We start from the raw sequence: 15277 nt of genomic DNA, 5'->3' as shown, positions 1-15277 counted from the left end.
GGATCACAGAATTAGCGGGGAGGCGGTGCAGAGGCACAAGATTGCCTTGGTATCCATGGGGGAGATCCCAGACTTAGGAGACTGCCATTTCCAAATAGGAGCAAATTTTAACCCTCCCACCCTTGCAAAGATGGAAATTCTGCGAGTGGGAACTTGTGACATTTCCTGTCCTTAACACAGGCTTCTGTCATGTACATGAATGGCCCTAAATAAACTGATTTGTTCACTTACCTTGTAACCTACAATCTGCTTCAGCTACTCCAGCTGTACATGACAAAGTAACATCCTCCTCCTTGTTATCACTGCCACACACTCTGGACTCACTCGTCTCTGTGATTTCCACTTCCTCGCTATGTTTCAGATCCGGTTTGTCACTCTGCTGCTTATTGCAGCTTTCCCCATCCTGTTCAGCCATATCATTTGAAATTCCTTAAAACATAAACGTAAAAGCATAAGTCTTTTGATACTGTGATTCTTTTGTACAGAATGACAATGCTCTGTGGGTTTGGTCTACACCCCAATGAAGTCATTGGAAACACATCCATTTACTTCAATGGCACTGGATCAGGACCTATAACATTTAAATGCTGCAGAGTCACTGAACTCAAGTTCATTACACAGGGGAAAATCTAACTGGTTCTGAAGTTATTTAAGAGTTTCACTTTACTAATCCCCGTATTAAAGTATAAAATTAAACAAACCAATTGTCTGAACAATGAATGTAGGGATGAATTCTGTTCTCAGTTACAATGTTACACATCTGCAGTATGTGCACCAAAGCCAATGGGGTTATTTCAGATTGACACTGGTGTAACTGACTGTAGAATTGATCCCATCGAAGTTGGTCCCATTTATAGTTTTCACCAAAGCTCTTGGGGCCTTTGGGTTTGAAGTGATTTTCCCTGGTTTTGGGCACAAAGACTGAGTTGTCCTTACTGTTAACTTAATTTTTCAGGTGGCCACGCATGTTTATCACCCTGGGCCAGACCATGGCTCTCCCTTAGCCAACCAGGAGGAAGGTCCAGCAAGAATTGCAGTTGGTATGTTTGCATCAGTGCAGGGCTGTCACCAAGTTGTTCTCCCCTGAGAGCAACTCACTGGAAAGGGGAGAGGAAGAGCAGGTACCAGGCAGTATCTTTGAAGAGGTGCTTCAGATCGCTCTCCCCCCAGAGCAATAAGGCACCTCTGAAAGGCATTTTGCTTCACAGAAACAGGATGCTTCTCAGTGCTCTCCTGGGGTGCTGTCACTGTAGCACCATCTACCCCATTGATTGTGCCCAATGTACAAATATGTCTCGCTATGCATCTGTACTCATTCAATAAGTACATCATGTGATATCACATAGTACAGTTTTGTTCTGAAGACTGGAATATTTCATTTTCAGGAAAAATGAATAATCTGCAGGTTAAAAAAGTGGCCTCCAGTGGGAAATAATGACAAAAGTCACAGTCCATTGGCCAAGTTTTAAGTTCTTGGGGAAAATAGTTTTTGCTGCTTATAAACATCAAAATCAGTCAATAGCATATATGGGTCACCATTAAAAAGTCAGCATTTACCATTTTATTATTGCCCGTTCTAACCACAGGGGGAAACCATGGCATCTGAGACAGCAGTGAGAGGTTCTGTTGGCTAATTTAGTGATCACTGTAAGCACATCTGAGTGTTTGCACATGTACTTAATCCTGTTTGGTTTAATCCAGGTTAGAGCAACCAAATTTCATAGCTTTGGTAGTCATTTATAGTAATCACTGATTAGGTGAAGCAAATAGAGTAAATTAAAAATTATTTTTGCAACCATGCTATTTTATTTGTTACCATGTTTCATTCCAGCACTAGGCTTTGTGGTGCCCGGGTGGAAAGGCATGCCTCCATAAGCAGAATACCCATATGAGGGATAACCATATCCTAAAAACAGCAGCAATGTAAAAGGAAAGAGAATTACTGGAATTATTCTCAAAAACAAAACAAGCAATACAATGAAAACCAAATGCTCAGACAAAAGCATTATTTTATGTACAGTTCCTAGTATTTTGTCCTTTTGATTTTCCATGCTACTAAAATAACAAGTGACAGATTAAAGCCCGACCTCCCACCTTTATGACAATCAAAGGAAAAAGTCTAGATGCCTGACTAGCAGCATCCTCTATCTCTGCAGTTCTCAGAAGATAAGAGATAGCATACCACATCTACTATTCAACATGGGGCCTGGCATGCTGCCTGAATAATTTTAATTCATGTAGTTATAATGGATTTGTATTCTGATACCATGCTTTAGACTAACCCTTCTATCACCAGTGGTACATGTACCACAGTTTGAGAACAGCTGCTCTCTCCCCTTCTCTAACAGAAAGGCTATACTGATCATGACTTCCAGGATGTCACTGTTCAAATGATGCCTAGCTGCTCTACAGTATATCACTGTTCCTGCAAGAAACAAAAATGATCATCACGTAACATATCATACTGCTCCTCAATGCCATGCAGTAGACACAGAATCAGTTTCTGGTCCCTTGCTCGGTGGGCCAGCTGGAACTGGAGCAGGAACAGCAGCACTGCAGAGACATTTCACTGAGCAGCCAGCACCTTTGAATTTCTGAACGACTGCCATTAACTAACGGCATTGACAATGAGGGATTTCTGCCTAGTCTGCCTTAGCCAGAAGGAAGGCATCTGTGACATACAACCTCAAGGAAAAGAAACAATGGCCTCCAACAGGAAAGAAGAGGATTTACTGAAAATATTACAGTTTTGATTCTTGTTTCACACCAGTAAGAATCACAAATAACTTCACTGAATTCAATGGAGTTACACTGGTTTCACATCAAAGTAAGTGAAATGAGATTCAGGCCTTCTGTACCTACAGAAATACAGAGATTCCCCATATCAATTTTAACAACAAATAAACACATGCCCTTTCTTTATGGACTAGAGGAACAAACCACACATGTTAAAGTTTAAAGCTTATGCTTCAGATCAATTATCTTTTCTCTTTACCTGAGCCAGCACCGCCTCCTCCGCCTCCATACATTCCACCCCCTCCACCTCCTGCACCATTGCCTCCACCATAACCATCAGAAAAATTAGGCATGAGCTTCTGTCGCTTCCTTTGAACTTCTTCTTTATCTGTGTTTTGGGGTGAGGGAGTGAATGAAAGAGAAACAGCAAAAGGAGAGGATGAGTCACTTCCATCACCAGCTGGGCACAGAAAAGAGCATTGGTATTACTAGAATACAACAGTTTAAGGGGAAATCAGAAGTGCCGTAGGTAGGGTAAACTTTCAGTTCCAAACAACAAATCATGTTTGTACATCAAGAATTGGTGAAACATTCCAGTAAGTAACAAACCAAGCAACATTCTCAGACAGACCATAGCACCAAGGACATGATCACGCAGATGGGTCCAGGCGTCTTCTCTAATACTGTATCTGGTGCCACGATACCCAAATAAAGATGATTGGGACAGGCCATGGCAGCAGACACTGAGTAATATTTTTAAAAGTACCCCAATGCATTAGTAGCCTAAGTCTCATTGAAAGTCAATGGAGCTTAGGCTCCCAAGTGCCTAAATCACTTTTGAAAATGAGACAGGCTCCTAAACCGTTAACATGCTTTTGAAAATTTTACCCATTGGGAACAAAAAAGGTGATTTTCTCTGCCAAGCAAATGCACTTTAGAAAGAGGCTATATGGTTTGGGGTGGAGAGGTGCTCAATACCTTTGAATCAGGGCACAACTGAAATGAAGCATACTTCAGTACCAGAAAGGCCAGAAAGAAAAATGAGTTTAAAGACAGACATAAAAAAGCCATCCAGGGCAGTAGCTGGAGAACCAGCCTTACACACAGTACCACAAATAAAGGTAAAAAAGAGTTCCCAGCTTCAAAAAAATCCTGAAGACTTTGGGGAGAACACCAGCACCCTACAGTTAAACATACAGAAAATGAAATGGTCATGAAAAGAGGAGGTATCAAAAAGTGACAAAAATTCTAGCAATGAGGAAGCCCAGCCACATTGCTGAAGAAAGAAGAAAATATCCCCCCAACAAACAGTGAGATAATTCCTGAGAGGCATATGCCAATATGATAAGGAAACTGCATGCAGAACAGCATCAATCCCAACCATTGAACACGTAGACCAACATAATAAAAAGTCTGTATATGAATGCACAATTTACAGAAATACAGAGTACATAGAAAAGTGTACATGCACCAAATATACTCTCACTCAGGAAGAGAGAAAACCCCAAAAAGCAGTTAATGTGTCTGGCCCAGGAAACAAAAAACACATTTCTGAGCTCACTTGAGCACTATTCAACAGGGGAATAGCACAGTACAGTTGCTAGAATACCATCCCTGAATGCCAGCCTTTGTAATACGTTGGACAGAGTTTATGAAAAAGACATTTATAGAGATCATCATTCAATTATTTTCACCCCTCTCAAAACCCACAAAAAGTTAGCCTCAAAATTGGTGGGCTAGCTCTGGAGCAGTGTAAAAGAGGTTTTTATACAATTTACGCAAGGAGTTCCTGGATGCTAAAAATAGAGGTGTTCACCTAAGTTCAAATATCCACCTCTGAACATGGAGATTTCTCATTACTTTTTGCTATTTATTATACCAAAACAGAAATAATTCACTTGCACCTGTCACCCTCTTCCTCCCCCATGTCTCTGTTTTGTCTATCCATTTTCTCTTGTCACGAGCTAAATCTTCAATCCTATACATGCTTAGGTATATGCTTTGAAGCACATGAGCAGTCACTGACTTCAATGAGACTAGTCACGTGCTTAAAGTTAAGCACACGTACATATGCTATTGGATCAGGGCTTAAGATCATAAGCTGCTGTCTTTTATTACATGTGCATGTGGTCCCTGATGGGGACCCCTGAGCTATGCCATAACACAAATATTTGTATTACTATTTATTATTAATACTAACATGAACACTAAGAACAACCTTATAATTCAATCAGACTAATTCACAGCATGCAAGTCTTAAAAAAGTATTGATCCACTGGGAAAGCTTCCCGACACTGAACAACAGTCTCCAGGTCTGAGTCCAACTATTACACTTCACCTAAATGACTTACAGTATTTTCATGGAAACCCCTTCTCTTCCCTCTCCCCCACCAATGACTCCACTCTTCCTCTTGCAAGAGGTGCCAAGGGGTTATTTGATGAACACAAGTGGGTCAGGATTAGAGCTAGTCAGAACATTCCTAACATTTCAATGAAAAATGAGGGGGAAGGGAAATGTAAAATATATTTTCTATTTTCTCACCAGCTCTAGTCAGGACCCTGGTTTTATGTTTCATCTGAAAGGCAGAAGCTGCAGCAAAATAACCCTTAGTATTATTTCAGAAGTGACTCAGGGGAAAAGAGTGCCACCTACTGCATATATACATTCAATGTGTATAAGGCACTGTTGGCACTAATCCCTTGTGGGGAAATCTCTGTGTGTTTACTGCACAACGGTCCAACATAAAATAGCTAAGTAAATACATTCTGCCCTAGATGGTTTTTCCATTAGTTCTGCCCAACATGAGCCGTCAAGTATAGTATTTTCTAGAGGTCAAAAACCATGGCACAAAAAGATTACCCAAAATGAGTCCCATCGTATTAGCAAATATACGAGGACTCTGCTGTTTGATGAGCAGGAGACTTCCCCTTAGTAATGCATGGAACAGGTTGAATGAATTACCTTTGATTTCTGGGTAGTACAGAAAAGGCTTTGGTTCACTTGTTTCCAGATCAGATTTCCGCCGTAGCTGGACAAACACAGATGCTGGTTTTGTGATATTGACATCTCTATACTTTGGGGTTTTGAATACGATAGCAAACTGTGAAAAACAATGATCAGCAGGTTGTCAGGAATAGAGTTTTCTGAAATAAGATATTGCTTTTCCCCTAAGTTTTTGTATTTTGGGGGATTTTAGTTAGTTACAGCTGAGAGGAAAATCTCATTTGCATGAAGGCTACCACACCTATAAATTCCCATTTTATTTTTTACTTCTAGTTTGGAGCTAATTAAAGTTTAAATGCCTTTTAAAAACTGATTTGTCACATGATACACAAATATATAATACATGTAGGTATTGTATTTTTCTCTCTTGCTTTATCTTTTTTCCATGGTATCCTTAGTATTCCTGTAGGAGCACTGGAGATATGTTACTCTGTACCATTTTTCCATAGATGTGCCTGACATCTCTCCCTTACCATTATTTTCGCATCATACTTTGCAAATTTCCTTTTAGTGTGTTTCTAACTTTTGTTGGAACTATCATTTATCTTTTAAAATAAATCAGAGCAACATTTATTATTATGAAGTAACAGAGGGAAAATGTTGATTGAGAAGATTAGTATTGGGATACAGAGCCTTTCACTACTAAGCCATTGGTTCAAATGGGGCCTAGTAGCTAAAGAATTGAAAGCCATTAGCAAATTACAGCCGTTTGGCCACTTACCTGCCTATGTACATCTGTAGGAGAAAAATCTCCGAAGCCTTCCCACACCCCACCATTTTCATCCTCTTCATAAAAACGAATTTGAATATCATCTGTAAACAGGGTGAGAGAGTTAATTCACTTACCTTTTTTATGCTTTTGGTTAAATCAATGTCTAATAAATATTAATATGGTGGATGGCAGTTCTAAAAGTGATTTTGGAAGTTTATATTTTTCCTAGCACTCATTCATACTGTATACTATAAACAACAATAAAATATTTTTGGTAAAGGAAAATAATTCTCTCTAATGCTGAATTTCACCCAGTATTTGCTTTCTGTGGTAATGTGTTACATTTAGAAGAATACATTAAACAGCAAGAACTTTACCCCTTTCAAGTACGTTAAAGTTTAGGAAGATTTATATAAACATTATTTGGGGTCCAATTCTGATTTTATTTCCACCAGTTTTATGCTGGTATAATTCTTGTGACTTCATTGGAGTTGCTCTTGATTTAAACCGGTGTGGGTGGAGAATCAGGCTCACTCTCTCTTCCTGTTTTACGATTAAATAGGTTTCCTGCAGTACCTTGATACAGAATAACCATAGGGAGGGAGTTCTTAAATTTGAACAAAACTTGAACTCGTCAGGTTCAAGTTCTATTTACTGCTGGCAAAAAGCCACTTCTCAGCTACTGTCAAGAGTGACAACATCTACTTTCAGCAGCAGTCCTGAGCTAAGTGCTCTCCAGCAACACATTTCCTCCCCCCTTCCCAAAGCAGTGGGAGGGGTAGAGATGGTTCTGTCAGGCTGGTGGCCGTCTGTAGAGATCTCTTTGGAGAGGTGGGGAAAAGCTCATATAAAAAGATCATTTTCTGGTTTTGGTAATGGCAGGAAAGTCTTTCACCTTCCTAAGCAATGGGAAGAGCCCTGGAGTCAGTGAGCTGTTTCTGCCTGAGCCCCAATCTGGCAGGATTAAGATTGAGAAACACTCCTTTCAGCCCTGCTGCCATGTGCATTCAAGTTTCCTAGGGCACAGAAGTTTCAGAAAGTGACGGAATCAGGGCAGGGGAAACCCCACTCAGCCCAAGGGGAAACCCCACTTTGGAGTTTCCATTTATTCAGACTTTTAAAAAAAAATTACATTTTACTTAATCACCTTGAAAGGCCCTGGATTTATAGTTTTAAAGAGAAAAAACTATTTCCCCAAACTCCACCAGTTTCTCTCTTCCCTACAAAACTACATGGTACATTTTCTTCTTCCACAGCTCTCTGCTGCAATGTGGAATAACAGAAAATGCCTGATTCATTTAACAACCCTACGGTCAGGCAGAAAACCATGCACACTGTTGTAGAGATAAAGTAGATCTGGGGGTCCCTGCTTTAATCTACAGCTTGAAACACTCCAAGTCCCCTTTTTCTTTTCTGTTTACTTCCATCGATGAACAGGAAATCAGAATATTGGGAGGGGGGAGGGGGGAAGAAGGGAAAGGCCAATATGTTCAAATTTGAGCATCTTAAATTAGGCATCCAAATCTGTATTTAGCGCCTGACCCTGAAAACACTTAATTCCAGGAATAATGTTTACTACTGTGAGTCCATGAGACACCTCACATGGCACAAACCTTATACCTCGTAGTAACTATTTATAGGTTCATTCCCTTTGGCATCTCTATAAAAATGGCCTGATTATCAGCAGTGCTGAGCACCTGCAGCTCCCACTACCCATTATACAAGGGGTTGGGAGCACCATTGGGGTGTGATCACTGGGTCCACGAAGGGTGATCACATGTCCTGTTTTGGCTGGGATGATTCCCTTTTTAAACCCTGTCCCAGGTGTCCCGTTTTTTTTTGGCAAAACTGGGCATTTGTCCCATTTGCTCTTGCCAACTGATCATCAGGCAGGAAGAGCAAACAGGACAAATGCTCAGCTTTGCCAAAAGGAACCCTCGGGGGGAGGAGGAGAAAGGCAATCAGTGATGCCAGGCGGCTCAGGCTAGCTCCATGTGTGGGAGGAGGCTTGGGCAAGCGGCTCATGTTGAGTCCCGTGTGGTGTCCCATTTTCCCTTTGGGAAATATGGTCACCCTAGGTCCATGATTACACATATCCAGTGTTCACAAATCCTGGCAGCCTGGTGGCTAAAACACAAACTTCAGAGGGACTGGGGAGGTGTCCTGGTCACCATTTGCTGGTTGGGGGCGAGGGAAAAGGGTACGTGAGCTTCTTTCTCCCAACTCTCCAAGGCTGTTCTCCACACAAACTCCATTTACTTGAGGGTGAGGCATTTCACCCTGTTAGGTTTAATCACGGCTGGCCTGACTTTCAGAAGGGCTGAGAACTCACAAATCCTGCTGAAGTTAATGGGAGCGGTGGCGGCACAGGCCCTTTGAATGCCACTGCAGGCCTTAAGCATACAGTACATGACAAACACAGCAATGCTACGTTATAGTCCCAACAAATGGGATGACTCAAAACACCAGAGTCTGAGGCTCTTACCTTTCTGAACCTTGTCACAAAGAAGGTAAATCTCTTCTCCTCCGGTCACACACCCGGCCGTTCTGTCCATTCTTACAATCTTTAAATTGGAGGCATTGGGGGCTTCTGTCGAAAGGGACGAGTTAAAAACAAGATGTTATTCATGTACTCTGCTGACAGCTCTAGGCTAAGAATAGGCATGTCAGGGTTTGGTTTTAATCCATAATGGTCAGTACACATCGATTTCAGCTGACACCCTGACACTGAAAGAAAAAAAAGACATCAATTGGTAACAGCTGGCGGGACTGCAGGGACTGGGTGTCACCGGCTCTGCAGTCGTGTAGGAAGCCCTCTGCAGCTCCGCTGTCACAGCCCCACTCGCTCACCAGCCAGGAGTGAGGGAGCTGTCCCCAGACAGGAAATGGTCCACAGCACCCTGTGGCCAGGGGCTCATCCTCCTCCTTGCAGTCCTAGCTGGGATTCTCTGCTCCCTTGGGCCAGGATGATTGTAGCCCCTTCCTCCACTACCTTACACCCCGGTGTCTTTGGCCCCTCAGACACACAGAGAGCCCCCTGCAGCCCCGCTGTCAGCACTGCCCTAGTTCTAACCTCAATCCTACCCCCCACAACTGTAAAAATAAAAATATTTAAAAATAGAAAAGAAAATCTTAAAAATAAAAAATGGATAAAAACCATCAAAATTAGGGGGGGAATTCAAATTCTGCCAAGCCTAGCTAACAAGAAAGCACAGAAATGGGATAAAAGGCAAATCTCAAAGAAGAGTCACATGATATTGTCTAGATACCTATTCTTGTGAAAGTGAAGGATGAACCACTAATTTTTCATCTTAAGGGCCTAATCTTGTACACCTTATGCAGGCCAAACTCCCACTGACATCTGTAGAAATTTTGCTTGAGAATGGACTACAAAATAAGGGCTTCATTCACTATCGTGTTACTCCTGTATGAGCACCATACCAGTCAAGTAATGCAGAGGTCAATTAGACGCAAAACTCTACATCGTTACTAATTAGATAAAAAGAAAATGTCATATGAGAATTGCATTACATTTTCTCTCTTGAAATCTGTCAGTGTGGTGCTAAGGCAGACCTTTGTCCCACTAACTGCTCAATATGGTGTGTGTGTGTATGTTGCCGTATGTTTTTCAATCTTCTGTTTCTTTTCTGCTCTGTGGCCTACTGAAAAAGAGTTTCTTGGTCTCCATCAAGTTGGCAGTAGACTGGGGTCCCCATTGCCACCACAAAAAATGGCAATTATTGGCAGTCTCAGCAGACAGGTCACAGAACTATCCTCTCACCATTACAAATAATACCTTCATGTAAGGTCTGAGACACAAAGGCAGAGTGGCATGGCAAAAGCTTGCACTGTCACATGCTGCACCCTTATTGTGGAGGACTTCAGTGGCACCATTCAAGAGCACTAGATTCACTCAAAAATAAATTGAGAGAAAAAAAAATCCTGTTTCTTTTGACATTAACAAATAAATGAATTCAGTTGGTGGTCCCAGATACTCTGGTCATTGGCAGTGGCATGAAAACCTAGATAGTGAGAGAGACAGATACATCTATTTCCTCCACCTTCCCCACAAACTGAGGATGGACTTTGATGCTCAAACTGCTCAGCAACAACAAAAACAAAAATGTATAGAGCAACATCACCTTCCTTTTAATGTGGCTTGGCATAACTACAGCTCATTTTGTATTGTAACTTCCTCCTCTCTGCTTACTGTGTCAATATACGGGTGTGTGGTACCATAATGAAAGCATATTGGAATTATAACAGATATTAAAGTAAACCATCAACATTCTTCAGAGATGTCACTCGATATGTCACCTCACCCTCCAGATGAACAGAACCCTGCAGATACAAAATTGGTATCCACATCTGATCCATGATCCGCAGATATAAAGCTGCAGATTTGCAGGGCTTTAGATATAAAATGTGGATCTGCATCCATCCGCAATCTGCAAAAATGGTATGCAGATATCTGCAGACATAAAGTGGATATCCATGGATTTGCAGGGCTCTACAGATGAAGAGCCTGATGCTTTTTACTCTTCCAGAGAATGCAAGTACTGTATTTTTAAAAAATTGTATATACTTTTTATGGATTATTATTGCATGAATATTGATAAACTGGTAGTTATCAGTAGCAGGTAGGAGAATAGCAGAATTAGAGGGGGTTCAGAGATGGGCAATGAGAATGATCAATGGCATTGGAAAAACTCTTATATGAAGAGAGATTAAAAGATTGGGATTGTTTACCTTGGAAAGGAGATGAAAAGAGTGGATTTAAAGTATATAAAGTAAGGAATGGTCTAGAGACAATAGATTAAGAACAAGAATTGTCATAATTAATAGGACATTTTTTGGATGGGATATACCAACTCCACACTGGGATGGAAGTGGTTAAAGGACTGTACTGGGCCCAGAAAGCCCCGCCCCTCCAACCCTGCAGAGCATGCTCCACCGAGAAAGAGGGTTGAAAAGGGAGCAGCAACCCAGCTCAGAAGTGGGAGGCTGGGGAGGAGTACAGACCTACCCTGCAGGACTGTATGCGGAGCCCAGCTGGGCCTGGCAGTTTGGTTTCCTTTTTCCTTATCTTGGAGCAGAAGCTGAGGGAAGGAAGCAGTGGTAGGAAGCGACCCAGGACTAAGCATTAGGCCCCTCGGCCCACCAAGGACCCCATCACAGGATATTGAACCTTAGGCTTCAGGGCTTAGGCCACTCTCTTACTCCTAGAGACCAGGATGACACCCAACGTGAGGGGCAGATTATCCCACATCAGCCTCATGTGGGGTTCTTACACCTTCCTCTGAAGCATCTGGCACTGACCACTGCCAGAGACAGGACAGGGACTAAGTGGATCTTGGGTCTGATCCAGGCTGGCAATTCCTATATCCTATTTTCCTAGAAAGGAAAAGGACATTAATGCCAAATGTACTTACTGCTATCATATATTGCATCTGATATGACAGGATCAAGTCTTCTCGTGAAGCTGCCAGTGCTATCTGGGAGGAAGGCAGTGAACATGAGTCGCACCACGCTGAGGTCCATCTCTTTAGTCTGCTGAAGTGCTGCCTGACGGATGATTTCTCTTTCCCGTTCTAGAACCAATCAATAGCAGAGAGAAATTGACAGAACAGGGGGAAAAATAATTCTACCTCCAAAAAAGCACTGACAAAAACTGCTTTGCTTTTTGTTATTTTATTGTTTTAACCACGAGCTTCAATCCTTATTTTTACCTGGAAAATTGTAAAGGGCTAATTCACTGCATACTGCACTTGCAGTAAGTGCAATGACATGCAATTTGTTGCCTGCATGTTGATATTTATACTGCACCCATAATTGTGCCAGGCACCTCACAAACATACAAAGAAGTCCTGGCCCTTTGGAGTTTACAGTGGGTGGAAATATGATGGAGGAGGACAAGGATAAGATAGTGCAGTTATTTAAACAAGGATCACATTTAGATCCTTTAGGCACCAAGCAGCAGTAAAATAAGTAAGTATTCTCTAACTTCTGGCTTTGCTGTAGACTTGGATTGGCTCTTTGGTCCTTCATTAGCTCTCTGGGAGCAATGCTGACCCTAGGGATTGGAGGGATGATCTTTCCCCAGCAGGATCTCCATTCTGCCTACAACCACTTAAAGGAGCCAATAACTCTCCATGATTATACAAAGTGACTCAGTTTCTCAGCCTACTAAATGGGTGAAGATGGCAGCAATGTTGGTGGGGCTCGTGTACAATTGTAAATGTTGTAGAAAACTAGGAGAGCAGGTTGTCTAGTTCTACATGCATGATAAAAATGGAGATCCCAAAAGCAAAAGACGTCTCAAAACACACAGCTGGGGGCAGACTGCCTAGGGAGCCTACTTAGACATCATTCTGGCTGAGAATCTGTGTTTCTTGAGCAAAATCTATTATCAACAACACATGTTCTCACGACCCATAAAAATCAAATGCATAATATCCCACCCACCTGTTAGTTGTCTCTCTCCACCACCTTCTGCTTGTATGTAGTTGAGTTCAGGATGCACTAGGAGCCCAGGATTGTATCCTTTTTTACAGGCATTTATCATTCGTGCTTCCAGAGTTTCAAACACTTTCTTTTTTGTGACATGAAGTATCCCTAGGTTTGGAAACCTACACAATATGATTGGAGAAATATATTCTTAGTCTCTTATGCAGAAGTTTGTCCACAGTCTTTCTCTGTTACCCCAATCACTTGGAGCTGATTCAAAGACTCCATGATCATCCAACCTTCTGAGCAATATTGCTTTTTCAAGGGTAAATTTTCAAATGTGGGTGATTGAGCAGCACTTGCAAAATGTGAGGGCACCCACTGCATATGCAAAACCTAAATCACTACGTGTCAGTGATCATATGGATGCACACAACAGGTAACCTGACACACGAGTACTTGTTTGCACAAGCAGTTACCAGTTTTGGGCATGTATTTTTGTTGTGGATGCAACTCAGGAAACGACGTTTGAAAATTTGACCCTCACTGTCTGTGCTTGCTCTGTCTTGGTAATGCCATAACCAGAGATGTTCAAACTCATGAATACTGTAGGGAGAACAGTTGGATTTTAAAACCAGTGGCCTTCTATATTTTTTAACTGCTGTGCAAAAATCCTGTTCAGAGAAGTTAAATCAGAGTCCTAAAGGATTATGAGAGCAAGCTAAAAACAGTGCAATGATTTCCATAGGATAAGAAATTTACTAGTATGGTTTTTATTAGGCATTCAGTGAGACACTGCAGATACCAATTTGAGTGAAAATTTCCATAATACACGACCTATATTTGAAATGAGCTATTGGCACATTTAAAAATAGTCAATTAGCTCTGGAATTAGCATGGAATGAAGTCGATATTCCAATTGAGGATAGAAAGGCGGTTCCTAAATATCTGATGAGAAACTACACAGGAGTTTAATAGGAAACACACCAAAGAAATATTTCAGATAAAACTATTTAAACTGCTACAATCAAATCAAGTCAGCACATTGGGCTTGAACATCAAAAAGTCACTGCATTTAAAAGAAGTCTTCCTCCCTCTCTAGTTTTTAGACTTCATCACTTTCAGCAAGAAAGACATTCAGGAGATCATTGGAGTAAAATTCACAATTAACAGCTAGCTTTAAACCTGATCCACAACTGAAATCAGACATTAACCTGATTACTGAATACTGATATAAACAATTGCTCTCTTGTAAACCAACAAGACCAGACTAACTGTTGTTTTAGTATAATCTTTATTGCTTTAAACTTAGATTGAACAGTTTTAATTATTTAATGTTCTCATGTTTATATTTGTCTTATTTTAATTTCCATTTTACTAACTTCTATTTTTTTAATTCTTTTTCAGCTCTGATGTTGGCAAAGTTCAATGAAAATGAAAATCGATGAAAACTGTAATAAAAGGTCAAGAAAAATTTTACAATTCTGCCATCCCCATTTTCAAACTAGTTCTAAATACATTTTTGAATAAACTTTTAATACAAATCTGGATTGCACACACAACGTGCCTGTTTGTAGCTCTCCAAAATCATAGTAAAATTGTTTGGTTAAATCTATTTAACTTTTCCAGATTCGAATAAGTCCCAAATATACCCTCTACGTCTTACACCAGTGTCTTCTAACCACAGATAAATTGAGGCCACATTTATTTTTTTCTATTTTAAAGTATGAGCAAAGTACAGAGCAGAAAGAGAAGGACTAATGCTCCATTTAATGGTTTACCTTTACAATTTTTGTCTCACCAGTTACAGTTTTTATCCTGGATTCTCTACCCACTAGCTTTGCCAGATATATCAGTATACTCACCCTACTACCATATCCTTAGGTCCTGCATTAACTGTGCATACTCCATCCTCACAATATTTACCCACCAAGCTATGGGCATGCAAGTGGACGCATTTTCCATTAGTGACTAACTGGACAATTACTTTTGCAGGCCCAACATAATTGAAGATCTGTAAACAAGTGTAACACATGTATTTTAAAAACAGAACAAATATTAATTTATCATCAATCTAGACAGGTATTTTCTGTCACTCTGATATTTGAGCACAAACAAATTTACATAAAGCACATATATTTTCATTCATTCCTTCACAAAATACAAACAAGATAAAATGATTCTGCCATGTCACCACACAGAGAGTCTCATCAATTCATTTACTAACTGATTTTTTAAAATTAACTACAACAAAAATAAACTCAACATACAAATAGGAGGAGTAAAAACAAAAATAATGAGAAATAAAAGTTCAAGAGAGGCCGTTACATCCATTTTTCAGAAAATAAATAAGTAAGCAATTCATTTTGGTCTTCTGC

At 40.7% G+C, this 15277-nt stretch overlaps 1 protein-coding gene across 1 annotated transcript; it reads right to left on the bottom strand.

The window, feature by feature from the left end:
- Positions 1 to 209: 209 nt before the first annotated feature.
- LOC137149883 (nuclear factor NF-kappa-B p105 subunit-like) lies at positions 210 to 14941 on the bottom strand. Its single transcript, XM_067543502.1, has 9 exons — positions 14765 to 14941; positions 12918 to 13081; positions 11885 to 12043; positions 8938 to 9042; positions 6462 to 6553; positions 5699 to 5837; positions 2996 to 3124; positions 1817 to 1906; positions 210 to 429 (listed from the first exon to the last, which is right to left on the bottom strand). The coding sequence occupies exons 1-9, from the start codon at positions 14932 to 14934 to the stop codon at positions 224 to 226; spliced, it is 1254 nt and encodes a 417-aa protein (XP_067399603.1). The 5' UTR covers positions 14935 to 14941; the 3' UTR covers positions 210 to 223.
- Between the last annotated feature and the right edge of the window lie 336 nt (positions 14942 to 15277).

This window comes from Emydura macquarii, unplaced genomic scaffold (assembly GCF_026122565.2).
Source record: "Emydura macquarii macquarii isolate MOO-44397 ecotype Brisbane River unplaced genomic scaffold, CSIRO-AGI_Emac_v2 contig_908, whole genome shotgun sequence".
NCBI lineage: Eukaryota > Metazoa > Chordata > Testudines > Chelidae > Emydura > Emydura macquarii.
This window is presented reverse-complemented; position numbering and strand designations above follow the sequence as displayed.